General features: G+C 62.0%; 1 protein-coding gene across 4 annotated transcripts; it reads left to right on the top strand.

Annotated features, from left to right (window-relative positions):
* The first annotated feature begins 323 nt into the window (after window positions 1-323).
* Window positions 324-14069, top strand: PITPNM1 (phosphatidylinositol transfer protein membrane associated 1). 4 transcript variants are annotated; one of them, XM_003909463.3, is made up of 24 exons: window positions 324-521; window positions 1499-1617; window positions 2978-3192; window positions 3283-3404; window positions 3610-3834; window positions 5273-5599; window positions 5677-5772; window positions 5856-5963; window positions 6806-6867; window positions 6961-7211; window positions 7489-7678; window positions 7787-7894; window positions 8132-8289; window positions 8375-8580; window positions 9468-9638; window positions 10244-10408; window positions 10621-10769; window positions 10890-11000; window positions 11478-11594; window positions 11766-11914; window positions 11999-12148; window positions 12243-12426; window positions 12770-12898; window positions 13540-14069. In XM_003909463.3, exons 2-24 carry the CDS (start codon window positions 1540-1542, stop codon window positions 13801-13803), a joined length of 3735 nt encoding a protein of 1244 aa, XP_003909512.1. In that variant the 5' UTR covers window positions 324-521; window positions 1499-1539; the 3' UTR covers window positions 13804-14069. The 4 variants fall into 4 exon arrangements, with proteins under 4 accessions (XP_003909512.1, XP_031509616.1, XP_009183773.1 ...); XM_009185509.4 differs by lacking the exon at window positions 324-521 and adding an exon at window positions 660-924; XM_031653756.1 differs by lacking the exon at window positions 324-521 and having other exon boundaries at window positions 658-1617; window positions 5859-5963.
* Window positions 14070-14161: the final 92 nt, after the last annotated feature.

The raw sequence follows: 14161 nt of genomic DNA, 5'->3' as shown, positions 1-14161 counted from the left end.
CCCTGGGTCCCAAATCTAAGGACTGGGTGAGAAGAGGAGAGTGGGCCTGGGACCCCCTTTATCAAACTCCACCTTGTCACTGTACACAGGAGGGCTGGGCTAGGGTGGAGATAGGAACTAAGAGTCTTTGGGGACCCCAGTCAGCACGGAGGGACTAAGAAGTGCCAGAATTTAGGCAATGGCCTCTTTCCCACTGCCCGGGGAAAGGAAGGCAGGGGCCTGCCTCCCCGCCTCCTCCGCTGCAGGCGGGGCTGCCCGGACCCCGCCGGGGTGGGGAGGGCCAGCCGGGCCCAGGAAAGGGGCGGGGCGGCCGCAGTGACGCGGCGGGCTGCGGGGAGGGACGGCAGGGGCGCCGGCGGGCGGATCGAGAGGAAGGTCGGGGCCATGGGCCGGCACTGCGCCTCGGGAGGGTCCGGCCACCGCTGGAACCCGAGGCCGGGGCTGGGGGCGCTCCAGGCTCCGACCCACGGGCCGGCCGGCCCTGCCCGGGCTGGGTGAGGGGCGCCCGCCTCAAGCTAGAGGTGAGCCGGGACGTCGGCAGGCGGGCCGAGAGCGCGGCAGGGGACCGGGACGCCGGCGAGCAGAGGGAAGTGGGGACAACGGGGCCTCTCGCTTGCTCTCGGGGTGCGAGTGGGGGATGGAGGGGTGCCTGCAGCGGAACCTCGGTGCCAGTCTGGGGCGCAGGTGGGCGGAGCGGGTCTCCAGGGCCAGGGCCCGTGGGATACCAAGTGGAGCCACTCTGGCCTCAGCCTGAGGAGGGCTCACCCCCCTAGAAGAGGACGGGGTGGCTGCCTAGGCGCGTGGAGAGCCAGCGAGGGCCGGGGGTCCAGGAAGGATGCTGGGAGGGGGAGGTCGAGGACCCGGCTGCCCTGCATGGTGAAGAAGGCAGATCTGGAGGGCGGAGGGGATTCCTAGTCCCCGAAGGTAGGTTCTGGTGCAGGGCATGGGGAACCCTGGCAGAGATGCTGGGCGCACGGGGCCACTCGGCGCAGAAACACTCGGGGAACAAAGCTCTAGGTGGACGTCTGAGAGTGGGGGACCTGGGACCCCGCCGACTCCGGGAAAGGGATGCAGGGGGCGGGTCCCCAAGGGGCCGGTCGCGGAAGGCGGGCCCGGAAGGAGGGGCCCCGGGGCTTCGGAGGGCGCGCCCCCGAGAGATGCCGTTTCCCGGGGTTAGGACGCGGTCGCAGCGGGAGAGGCAAGGTGGCCCTCCCGCCCGCCGGCCGGAGCCTGGCGCTCCGGGGGGCCCGCGTCAGCGCGCGGTTGCCATGGCGACGGGCGGGCGGGGGGCGGGGGCTGCGCGGAAAAGAGGTCAGCGCTCAGCCTAGCTGCTGTTCCCGGCCCCGGCAGCGCGGGCGGCGGCGCTGGGCTCGCCTCTGCTTCCCCCGCGGTGGGCCCCGGCATGGGGTCCCGTGGCCTGAGCACCTCGGCCGGCGCGCAGGGCTCGGGGCCGCGCGCAGCCTCCCCGCACTGACTGCCGCGCCGTGCCCTGCGCCAGGAGGAGCGGAGGCCGCGCGCGGCCCGCCGGGCGCCTTCAGGATGCTCATCAAGGAATACCACATTCTGCTGCCCATGAGCCTGGACGAGTACCAGGTGGCCCAGCTCTACATGATCCAGGTGAGGGCGGCAGGGAGAGGGCACCCGGGCAAGGGGTGGAGCCCCGCCAACCCCGCCAGCCCTGCCACGGGGCTGGGACCGGCTGGGAGCCCGGAGGAGGCAAGAGAGGCCCCCTTCGGATGTGGGGATGGGGAAGGGCTGTGGGGAGAGGGGCAGGAGAGCCGAGTGGTGCTTCTCACCCGCTAAGTGCCCAGCCCTTCTCTGATCTCCTGTAATCCTCCTCAGGATCTGTAATCCCATCGGGGAAGGAAAAAGCGCCCAGGAGGCGGCAAGAATGAGGAGGGGGGCCTCCGCGGCCGAGGAGGGCGGGAGGGGGTCTGGAGAGGTGCAGAGTCCTGGCCACCCCTGGAGGTCAGGGAGATGGGGTGAGGGCCAGGCGCCAAACCTGGAGCAGGGACAGGGCAGCAAGGATCGGAGGGCGAGGGGGCTCTCGGGTAGGGCAGTGAGAAGAGTTGGCCAGGGCAGGCCCTCAGCAGTGGCCGGGTTGGTGCAGGGCCCCGGGGAGTCTGCTCCAGATCTCTCCCCAGCACAGCAGGACCAGAGTCTCATAAAGCAAGAGGGCCCGGACCCTGCCTCGGGGTTGAAAGGGCCATCTGAGCCCCAGAGCGATAGAAGGCAGGATCTGGGGGCTCTCAAGCTGTGAGGGGTGTGGCAGGAGCTGGGATTGGGAGGTGGCCTGGGCCTCCCAGAGAGGGAGGGGGCCAGGGTCCCCTTTTCCTCTCTTTGTCCCTTCTTCCTTGCCAGCCACCCTGGCCTCCTTGCCACCCACCAGCACATCCACTACGCTCCCACCTCGGGGCTGCACTGGCTTCCCCCTGCCTTGAGCACCTCCTCCCACCTCACCTCCTTAAAGTCATGTTCAAGCCATGGTCACTTTATGTTCTTAGCAAGGCCTTCCCTGACTATCAGATCAAAACTGCAGCCCCCAACCCTGATCACCTGTACCCTACTGTAGGCTTTCTTTTCCCATAACACTTAGCGCCTTCTAACACACCATATAATTTGCTTTTTCCTTTTGTCTGTCTTCTTCCACTAGAATGTAAGCTCCATGAGGGCAGGGGTCTTTGTTCTATTCATCAATATATCTCAATTGATAGAATCCCAAACACTGCCTGGGGTGGAGCAGACACTCAATGAATACTTGAATGACTGAATTGAGTGCTGGGTTGCAGACCCCATGCAGGGCTGGGCTGCATCTGATTCCGATCCCAGGGAGCTTCGGTGGGGCAGTGCCTGGTTTCAGGGAGTTGAAAAGACTGGGACCAGGGCCCCAGAACTGCGCAGAACACCAGCCTAAGCTGGGGATCCCAGATGCTAAGCTGGGGCTGAGCTCCCTATTCTGCTCTCCCTTGGGCCACAGAAAAAGAGCCGGGAGGAGTCTAGTGGTGAGGGCAGCGGCGTGGAGATCCTGGCCAACCGGCCCTACACAGATGGGCCCGGGGGCAGCGGGCAGTACACACACAAGGTGTACCACGTGGGCTCCCACATCCCAGGCTGGTTCCGGGCACTGCTGCCCAAGGCTGCCCTGCAGGTAGAAGAGGAATCCTGGAATGCCTACCCCTACACCCGAACCCGGTGAGTGGGTGAAGTGGGCATGGTCCGGGGCCAGGAGGGGAGCAGCCCTGGTGGGTACGGCAGTGAGCCTCACCCATGCCTTCTGCCTAGGTACACCTGCCCTTTCGTGGAGAAATTCTCCATTGAAATCGAGACCTATTACCTGCCTGATGGGGGGCAGCAGCCAAACGTCTTCAACCTGAGTGGGGCCGAGAGGAGACAGCGCATCCTGGGTGAGGCCTGGAGCTATGGAGGGACCCTGGCGCCCCTCTCAGTCTCCTGGCTGCCTCAGTGAGCAGCCTCTGAGAAGTCCCAGCCCTCTCCAAGCCTCATGTCCTATCTGCAAAAGGACAGGAACTGTCACCCAGTCCCAAGAGGGTGCCAGGAGCGGGGGCTCAAAGGGGCTGGCACTGCTCAATGCTTGCTGAACTCCCTCAGACACCATTGACATCGTGCGGGATGCAGTGGCCCCAGGCGAGTACAAAGCAGAAGAGGACCCCCGGCTGTACCGCTCGGTCAAGACGGGCCGAGGGCCACTGGCTGATGACTGGGCGCGGACGGCGGCGCAGACGGGGCCCCTTATGTGTGCCTATAAGCTGTGCAAGGTTGAGTTCCGCTACTGGGGCATGCAAGCCAAGATCGAGCAGTTCATCCACGATGTAGGTGAGCACCCAGCCGCGGGAGGTCCCGCTTACCCAGCATGCCCATGTTTAGGGCCAGGGATGCTCCCATCCACTGGGGACACAGAAGCAGAAAGCCATCATTTCCAGTTGAGGCGGGGAGCACTAGGGCAGAGGTGGCTGCACAGCCTAGCCAGGCATCCACAGAGCAGGAAGCTGGTAATATGAGCTACAAGGTCCATGCTGACTCTGACTTTCAGAAATGCTGCTGCTTCCATTAAGACTCTAAGATTCTCCATCATCCTATGAGCTGGGTGAGACTTAGAGATGCTCAGGAAGGTCACCTGCTCTAACTGGCAGCATGCTAAGGAGTGCAGGCTGAGGCTGTGACTCTGATGTCATTCTCTCTGGGATCCCCCCTCCACTCCCAGTTTCTAGTGTTCCAGCCTTTGGCCCTGGTGTTCAGGAGCCCCAGTTCCACACCTCCCCTCAACCTGACCCCACCACGCCTGCAGCTCAGCCCTGCCTCAGTGCCCAGGTCATCTGCACACAGAGGGATGATCCCTAGTTGGGGAGACCAGCGGCCTGGCTTCTGTCCCACTACTGAACCATGGTTCCTCCAGCAAGGCGCTGGCCATCTCTGCACTTTAAATGTCTCTTCAGTAAATTAGGAGGAGGTTGAGTCAGATATGAAGAGCTAATACTGACAGTGAGAGCAACACACAGACCCTTTGCTAATTACTTTCTGTGCAAGATCTCCCTTAACACCCACAACACCCCACAAGGTAATGATGATGATTATTCCCATTTTACAGGTGAGGAAATTCAGCTTATAGAATAATGAGGACTCCGTATCTTGCATTTGGAAAAATACCAAAAAGCACAAATAAGAAAATTAAAATCACCCACATATAGCCACTACTAAGATTCTGATATATCTCCTCACAGAAGTTTATAATTATCATTCAACCATCATTACCTTATTTCCTAGATATTTAAGAGTTTCTAACTTTATTCTTCTGCTTAAGATAAAAATATCCCAGAATGGGTATCATCTTTCGCTACAACCGTCATTGAGTGCCAACACTTCCATTAACTATTAACACCTTCATTAACCATCAACAATTTCATTAACTGTTAAACGCTTAATTAACTGTTAATTCCTCAGAAGTCAGCAGGAAGCCAGCCAAAAGCAAGAACAAGCATTGGTCCCTGCTTCTGGAGTGATGGAGGGGGGACAGTGCTGAGAGTTAGGGTGTGCAGAGAGACAGGAAAGGCAGTGGGCGGAGGGGAGTCAGGCAGGAAGACAAATGCCCCACTTTCCACTCCCATTCCTGGACTGCACTGGCCCTGCCCTACTTTGTGGCTCTGGATGGGTGGTGTCCCCAGGGGAGCCATTACCCAACCTCAAGGCTGGGCATGTGGCGGCAGTGCCAGGGAAGCAGTGGGAGGGGACAGTTCCGATGCCTGGGCACCTGCAGGTCTACGTCGGGTGATGCTGCGGGCCCACCGCCAGGCCTGGTGCTGGCAGGATGAGTGGACAGAACTGAGCATGGCTGACATTCGGGCACTGGAAGAGGAGACTGCTCGCATGTTGGCCCAGCGCATGGCCAAGTGCAACACAGGCAGTGAGGGGTCTGAGGCCCAGCCCCCCGGGAAACCAAGCACCGAGGCCCGGTCTGGGGCCAGCAACACTGGCACCCCCGATGGGCCTGAGGCCCCCCCTGGCCCAGATGCCTCCCCCGATGCCAGCTTTGGGAAGCAGTGGTCCTCATCCTCCCGTTCCTCCTACTCATCCCAACATGGAGGTGAGGCTGGGACACAGGGATGGGAGGAGCAACCCTCCCCGCTGGGCTCCCAGGCTGAGGCTGAGCCGGCCCGGCAGGGGCTGTGTCTCCCCAGAGCTTGTCCGAGTGGCGCATGCAGAACATTGCCCGAGACTCCGAGAACAGCTCCGAGGAAGAGTTCTTTGATGCCCACGGTCAGCACCGAGGCCCTTTTTGGGAGTGGGGATGTCCCCGAGCAGCTCCTCCCACCCCATGACACAGCCCCCTGTCCCCTCAGAAGGCTTCTCGGACAGTGAGGAGGTCTTCCCTAAGGAGATGACCAAGTGGAACTCCAATGACTTCATCGATGCCTTTGCCTCCCCAATGGAGGCAGAGGGAACGCCAGGTAAAGATCCCACCTAGGACACCGGCCCCCAGCACCCATGTACAGCAGGTCATAAGTTTAATGGCATCTTAAGATGAGAGGCAATCTGAAGAGGTGCTCATTAAATACACAGATGAATAATGAAGGATGGATGGATGGATAAGTGGATAAATGGATGAATGGGTGGTTGGGTGAGTGGGTGGGTGGATGGATGGGTGGGCGGGTGGATGGATGGATGGATGGGCGGGTGGGTAGGTGGGTGGATGGATGGATGGATGGATGGATGGATGGATGGGTGGGTGGGTGGATGGATGGATGGATGGATGGATGATTAGAATGTAGTCACGATTCAGACACAACACAAAGAATGAAGGAATTAATTTGGATTCCCTGAATGCTTCACATAAGAGGTGATGTCTATGCTGGCTTTGGAAGACTTGGGCCAGCACTGTCCAGCAGAACTTCTAGCTCCATGCTGCCCAAGGTGATAGCCACTAGCCACACTGGCTCCCAGGCACTGAAAATGGGGCTAGTGTGACCGAGGAACTGAAGATTTTATGTATTATATTTTAATTCATTTAAATTTAAATACCCACTTGTGGCTAATGGCTACCACATTGGACAGGGCAGGGTTAGAGAAGTTTGCCAGGCAAACAGGCGTTGTGTAGAGAGGCAGCCCTGACTGCAATAAGACCAGTAGGAGCAAAGGCCTGGAAATGCAAACTGACCTGGGAAAGTTGGTGGGAGGAGAAGTTTGGAGGAAGGTAGGGACTGGCAGATGCCAGAACTGGGTGCCTGAAGTGCCAGATGAGGGGATCCCAGTGGTCTTCTCCATCCCTCTCACTGGCTTCCTTGCCCTACAGAGCCTGGAGCCGAGGCAGCTAAAGGCATTGAGGATGGGGCCCGAGCACCCAGGGACTCAGAGGCGAGTATGGTCAGCCACCCCATATCAAAGCTCCCTCTACTCACTGGCCTGGCCACTGCTGTGACACCCATTGCACCCCATTGTGCCCCCCAGGGCCCAGATGGTGCCGGGGACCTGGGGACTGAGACATGTGCAGTCCACGCCCTCTTCCTCATCCTGCACAGCGGCAACATCCTGGACTCAGGCCCTGGAGACGCCAACTCCAAGCAGGCAGATGTGCAGACACTGAGCTCTGCCTTCGAGGCCGTCACCCGCATCCACTTCCCTGAGGCCTTGGGCCATGTGGCGCTGCGACTGGTGCCCTGTCCACCCATCTGTGCCGCCGCCTACGCCCTTGTCTCCAAGTACTAGCCACGGGTGGAAGGGCAGGGAACTCCTAGGATCAGGGAGGCCTTGGGGCAGGGGGAGGGGGAAAGGGGTCAGGAAGCCAGACACCTGCGTCAGTCACTGGCATGGCTGGACCTGTTCTGGAGAATAGCTCCATTTCAGTTGCCTCTTGGGGCTAACACTCCCCACAAAGGACCCACAGAGCCAGGGCTTGCCAGCAGGCCCAGGGGACTTGGATGGCAGGACTGGGTCTGGAAGCCCTTCACCCACCCACCACATTTCCTCCTCCTGCAGCCTGAGCCCCTACAGCCACGATGGTGACAGCCTGTCTCGCTCCCAAGACCACATTCCACTGGCTGCCCTGCCACTGCTGGCCACCTCATCTTCCCGCTACCAGGGCGCCGTGGCCACTGTCATTGCCCGCACCAACCAGGCCTACTCAGCCTTCCTGCGCTCACCTGAGGGTGCTGGCTTCTGTGGGCAGGTCAGCGGTTAGGGACAGTCCATCTGCTGCCCTCCACTGCAGCCCCCATTGTGGCCTGCCCTGGGCGAGGACAAGGCCTCTCCTGATGGTGCCCCTGCTCCCACACAGGTCGTGCTGATTGGAGACGGTGTTGGTGGCATCCTGGGCTTTGATGCACTCTGCCACAGTGCTAACGCAGGCACCGGAAGTCGGGGCAGCAGCCGCCGTGGGAGCATGGTCAGTATAGCCAAACCCAGCCTCCTCAGGAGCGGAAAGGCCCTCTCCGTCTCTAGGTCTCTGCCCCCTGGAATGCGACCCCTCTGCCAGCAGGCAGGCCCCCTGCTGCCCCGCCAGTTCATGTCTTCTCTGGAATTCTGCTCTGCCCAACCCCCAAGCCTCACTCCTCACTTCTAAGTAAGTGGAATTTGAATGGTCCCCAGGACTGAAGATGTTTCTGTCCCCTGCTCCATCCAGAACAATGAGCTGCTCTCTCCGGAGGTTGGCCCAGTGCGGGACCCCCTGGCAGATGGTGTGGAAGGCCTGGGTCGGGCCAGCCCAGAACCCTCAGCCTTGCCTGCCCAGCGCATCCCCAGTGACATGGCCAGTCCTGAGCCCGAGGGCTCTCAGAACAGGTGACGTCCCTGCCCCATCATCCCTACCCTGGGTGCATGATGGACTACAGAGGCAGCAACACTGAGCATCCCTCCTCCCCCACAGCCTTCAGGCAGCCCCTGCAACCACCTCCACCGGGGAGCCCCGGCGGGCAAGCACAGCCTCCTGCCCACCCGCTGCCAGTTCCGAGGCGCCTGACGGCCCCAGCAGCACTGCCCGCCTTGACTTCAAGATTTCTGGCTTCTTCCTCTTCGGCTCCCCACTGGGCCTGGTGCTGGCTCTGCGCAAAACCGTGATGCCCGCCCTGGAGGGTGAGTCCTAGGGGCTGTGGGGGCACCTCTAGTCTCTGTCTGCCCCTTCTTTCCCCACCTCCTCTGGCCTTCCCTCTCGCCCAAGGCATGGGCAACTTCCCCACTGTAGTCATTCAAAGGCCTGGCTACAGAAGGGGAACCTGGGGCCCAGAAAGAAGGGACTCGCCAAGGGTGAGTCTCCCAAAGCCACTGGGAGGGGCTTCACACCTGTGGGATGTTCTGCACTAGAAGGGTTCCAGCGGGCACCATGGCAGCAAATCGAAGCCTCTGCCCTCTTCTCAGCATTTTTTTTTTTTTTTTTTGAGATGGAGTCTCGCTCTGTCACCCAGGCTGGAGTGCCAGTGGCCTGATCTTGCTCGCTGCAACCTCCCGGGTTCAAGTGATTCTCCTGCCTCAGCATCCCAAGCAGCTGGGATTACAGGCACCCGCCACCATGCCCAACTAATCTTTGTATTTTTTTTTAGTAGAGATGGGGTTTTGCCATGTTGGCCAGGCTGGTCTCAAACTCCTGACCTCAGGTAATCACCCACCTCTGCCTCCCACAGTGCTGGGATTCCAGGCGTGAGCCACTGAGCCCAGCTAATTTTTGTATTTTTAGTGGAGATGGGGGTTTCACCATGTTGGCCAGGCTGGTCTCGAACTCCTGACCTCAAGTGATCCACCGGCTTCTGCCTCCCACAGTACTAGGATTCCAGGCATGAGCCAAGGTGCCCGGCTCCTGTCTCACTTTAAGCAGGGCCCTACTGACTTCCCAGGGAGTGCAGTTTGGGAAGTGCTGGCTCAGGGTCACACGGGACATCAGGGTGCTGCTCCCACATCCCCTACTTCCCAGAGTGCCCAGCTGACACTCCCACCCCACAATCTTTCTCTATCTTCTGGGTACCCAGTGGCCCAGATGCGCCCAGCCTGTGAGCAGATCTATAACCTCTTCCATGCCGCTGACCCCTGCGCCTCACGCCTCGAGCCCCTGCTGGCCCCAAAGTTCCAGGCCATCGCCCCACTGACTGTGCCCCGCTACCAGAAGTTCCCCCTGGGAGACGGCTCATCCCTGCTGCTGGGTACGCCCCCAGACAAGATAAAGGGGAGAAGGAGGAGGGCACCCACAGGAAGGGAGGAGGTAGCAGAAGGCATGAGGAGGCTCCCACACAATGGGAAACCTCTCAGGCCACCACTCCCAGGACCAGGAGCTCCTTCCCCCTGGGATGGTCTGGATCCCCAGGACCCTCTGACCTCCTGGGCCCAGAAGTTGGGTGGGGGAGGTTAGCCAAGCTAGAGAGGGTGCCCCCTGGCAGCATGATTCTGGTGCACTGCCGTACGAGCAGCCAGCGTGTGTGCACTGCTGCATCTGTGGTGGGTGTGCTGCAGGCATGTATTGGGGGGTGTCCTGCAGGCATGTATTGGGGGGTGTGCCCAGGTATGTATGGGTGAAGCAGGCCTGTGCTGGGCACAGGTGTGCAGTGTTTGGGGCAGTGGCAAGAGGCATTCTGGCAGAAGTGCAGCTGGCCACTGGGCTAGCTGAGAGGAGAGAATGCCACAGTGCAGCCTCAGCCAGGACCTGACCAGAGGGGCCGCAGGGAAGATGGCAGAGGTGCGGGAAGCCCTGGGTGAGAAGATGGGAGAGCCACCGGGCCGGCCCCTGCTGAGCTTGCCCTCCCTCCCGCAGCCGACACTCTGCAGACGCACTCCAGTCTCTTTCTGGAGGAACTGGAGATGTTGGTGCCCTCGACACCCACTTCTACTAGCGGTGCCTTCTGGAAGGGCAGTGAGTTGGCCACTGAGCCCCCAGCCCAGCCAGCCGCCCCCAGCACCACCAGTGAGGTGGTTAAGAGTAAGTCAGCCAGCCTAGGCAGTCCCGCCTGGGGGTGGGGGAGGCCTGTATTCCACCTCCAAAGCCCAGCCGAGAAACCCTTTCCCCCAGCACCCAGCCTGAACTGGGCAAAGAGCAGGCTGGGTGGAAAGGAGGGAGGGAAGAGCACCCAGCGCCCAGGCAGATGGGTGTGGGGCAGGAGGCCATCCTGACTCGCTGCCATGGCCGTGCAGTCCTGGAGCGCTGGTGGGGGACCAAGCGGATCGACTACTCGCTGTACTGCCCCGAGGCGCTCACCGCCTTTCCCACCGTCACGCTGCCCCACCTCTTCCACGCCAGCTACTGGGAGTCCGCCGACGTGGTGGCATTCATCCTGCGCCAGGTGGGCCTGGGAATTTGGAATGGGAGATGAGAATGGGACGGGGATGGGCTGCTGTGGGGCGGGGGAGGGGCAGCTCTCCCGCCCCTAAGAGAGAGAGGCCTCGCTCCCTGTCCCCCGCAGGTGATCGAGAAGGAGCGGCCACAGCTGGCGGAATGCGAGGAGCCGTCCATCTACAGCCCGGCCTTCCCCAGGGAGAAGTGGCAGCGAAAACGCACGCAGGTCAAGATCCGGGTAGGTGCCCTGCCCCTTGCCCCCTTGCCCCCTCACCAGAGAGGCCCTGTCCCTCCCCCCAGCACCCCGCCTCCTCGGGCCCTAGCCGACCCAACTCTCTCCCAGTCCTACCCCTCCCCTGGGGTCCTGGCCCCACCTCATTGCCCCAGCCCGGCCCCTGCGAACAGCTGGTCTCCCCGCCCCCTCCCCCGCTCTGAGGCTAGTTCGGGTCTAGGGTCTGGATCTGCGCTGGTCGGCACCTGCCTCATCCACTGCATCCCGTCCTGTCACAGCGCTACCCCTGGAGCCGCGGCCCACACCCAGGCTCTCAGGCCGGGGTCCACAAAAGTGCGCCCCCTGGACTTGGCCTTTTCCCTCAAAGCCCTGCCGCCTCCCGGCCCCGACCCCGGTGTTTGCGTGTAGATCCTCACCCGCTTTCTCTCCCCAAGCATCCCCATCCTTTCCTGGCCGCGGACTCACGCCCTCTCCTCCCTCCAGAACGTCACTTCCAACCACCGGGCGAGCGACACCGTAGTGTGCGAGGGCCGCCCCCAGGTGCTGAGCGGGCGCTTCATGTATGGGCCCCTGGACGTCGTCACGCTCACCGGAGAGAAGGTCAGGACCCAGAAGCCCTGTCGCCTGGTCCCACGGCCCCAACTCCTGTCCTCGGAACAGCTCCTGATCCCTGGTGGTTGTGCCCTGACCCACCCATCCCCGACGACAGCCCAGCCTCTGCCCTCCTCCACGCAGGGCCCCCATGGACCTCCCGCCCCTTCTCCCCTCCAGGTGGATGTCTACATCATGACGCAGCCGCTGTCGGGCAAGTGGATCCACTTCGGCACCGAGGTCACCAACAGCTCGGGCCGCCTCACCTTCGCAGTTCCCCCAGAGCGCGCCCTGGGCATCGGGGTCTACCCCGTGCGCATGGTGGTCAGGTGAGCGCAGCTGGCCGGGCCTCTGCGGGAGGGCTCCGCCAGGCCTCGCCCCGCGCCACTCACGCCCCGCCCCATGGGCCGCAGGGGCGACCACACCTACGCCGAATGCTGCCTGACTGTGGTGGCCCGCGGCACGGAGGCCGTGGTCTTCAGCATCGACGGCTCCTTCACCGCCAGCGTCTCCATCATGGGCAGCGACCCCAAGGTGCGCGCTGGCGCCGTGGATGTGGTCAGGTAGGAGCCGCCACCGCCACCACCACTCATCTCACCGGGATGACCCGCACCCCACCCCTGGCCAGCGGAGCTGACCGCTGCCCCCGCCCCACAGGCACTGGCAGGACTCCGGCTACCTGATCGTGTATGTCACAGGCCGGCCGGATATGCAGAAGCACCGCGTGGTGGCCTGGCTGTCGCAGCACAACTTCCCCCATGGCGTCGTCTCCTTCTGCGATGGCCTCACCCACGACCCGCTGCGCCAGAAGGCAGTGTTTCTGCAGAGCCTGGTGCAGGAGGTGCGGCGGCTGCGGAGGCTCCGGGTCCTGACCCCGCCCCTGCTTCCCCTGACCCTCCACCCCGGGATCAGCGGAGGCCCATCTGTTCCCAACCCGATCGGCCCGGGCCCTGCCTGACTGCAGTGGCCCCTATGGTCATGCCCCCCCAGTTTGAGAGGCCCCGTGTACGTAGGGGCAACTAGGGAAATGCAGCTGGTCCCGCCCCGTCCCCGTGGGACTAGAACCTGTCCTCGCCTCAGTCTGCCTGGACCCACCCGCAGAACAATCTGGGGAAGTCCAACAGACCCCGCCCCCAGCTGCACGGCTCCGCCCCGGGGCGACTGATTGGCATCTCCCGCCACAGGTAGAACTGAACATCGTGGCCGGTTATGGGTCTCCCAAAGATGTGGCTGTATACGCAGCGCTGGGCCTGTCCCCAAGCCAGACCTACATCGTGGGCCGTGCGGTACGGAAGCTACAGGCGCAGTGCCAGGTGAGGGCCAAGTGAAGGCCAGGAACAGGACCCCACCAGGGAGCAGGGGCCTGAGTCCCAGGCCTTAGGGACCACCGACTCTGGGGAAGCTGTGAGGCGGCCTAACCGGCCTCCAGGGAACCTGGGATCCTCTGAGGACAAGGGCCATGAGCAGCTTGAGCTGCCAGCTGCCAGGCAAGCCAGAGGGGACGACCCACACTGGAATGTGCTCAAGACCCTGGGCGCTGGTTCCACTCAGCCGTGGGTTTCCACTCTGACATTTCTGAGCTTCGGTTTCCCGTCTGTAAATGTAAATGATCATGGCACTGCCCGTGCCGGCTTATGAAGATCACATCATTTACTGCACATCAGCAGGCACAGGGCTGGGCACAAAGCAAGCGCTGGCTAAACATTGGCTGCTGTTATGTTTCCTCTAAGACCTCATTTTCCAGATGAGGAGACTGAGGCCCAGAGAAGGGCAGAGCTAGGAGCACAGCTGAGGTGCCCTGGCTCCCAGCCTGGGGTCCTATCTATTGAGAAGGCTTCAGCTTAGGCTGTGCCAAGCCTGCCACCAGTCCCCCAGCCTGCCTCAGGTGCCTGTGGAGGGCAGCATGTGGGCCCTTGGCCAGCACCCCCTCATCGCTGCCTACCTCTGCCCACAGTTCCTGTCAGATGGCTACGTGGCCCATCTGGGCCAGCTGGAAGCGGGCTCGCACTCGCATGCCTCCTCGGGACCCCCAAGGGCTGCCTTGGGCAAAAGCAGCTATGGTGTGGCTGCCCCTGTGGACTTCCTGCGCAAACAGAGCCAACTGCTTCGCTCCAGAGGTCCAAGCCAGGTGGATCGTGAGGGCCCAGGAACACCACCCACCACCCTGGCACGGGGCAAGGCGCGGAGCATCAGCCTGAAGCTGGACAGCGAGGAGTGAGGCCCACACCACGCCTGGACCTGGGTTATTTATTGACACAGCCGAGGGGCCAGAGGGGCTGCATGTGGGAGGCTGGGGACCCAGACTTGGGGCCCCAGAGCTGACCCCCCCAGCCCCACACCCTACATCTCCGTATGCCCCTCGGTGTTACTTCCCTTTCATATGAGGGGACCCAGCGCCAGAGGGAGGGAGGAGGGTGTGGGCGTGGGCGCAGAGGCTTTTCCAGTGTGTATAAATCCATGAAAATAAACGCCACCTGCACCCAACCCACTCGCCCCGTGCCTGGCATCACAGGGCGGCCAGCCCAGTTCCCACCCACTCACCCCGTGCCTGGCATCACAGGGCAGCCAGCCCAGTT

Source organism: Papio anubis, chromosome 12 (genome assembly GCF_008728515.1).
Source record: "Papio anubis isolate 15944 chromosome 12, Panubis1.0, whole genome shotgun sequence".
Classification (NCBI taxonomy): Eukaryota; Metazoa; Chordata; class Mammalia; order Primates; family Cercopithecidae; genus Papio; species Papio anubis.
This window is presented reverse-complemented; position numbering and strand designations above follow the sequence as displayed.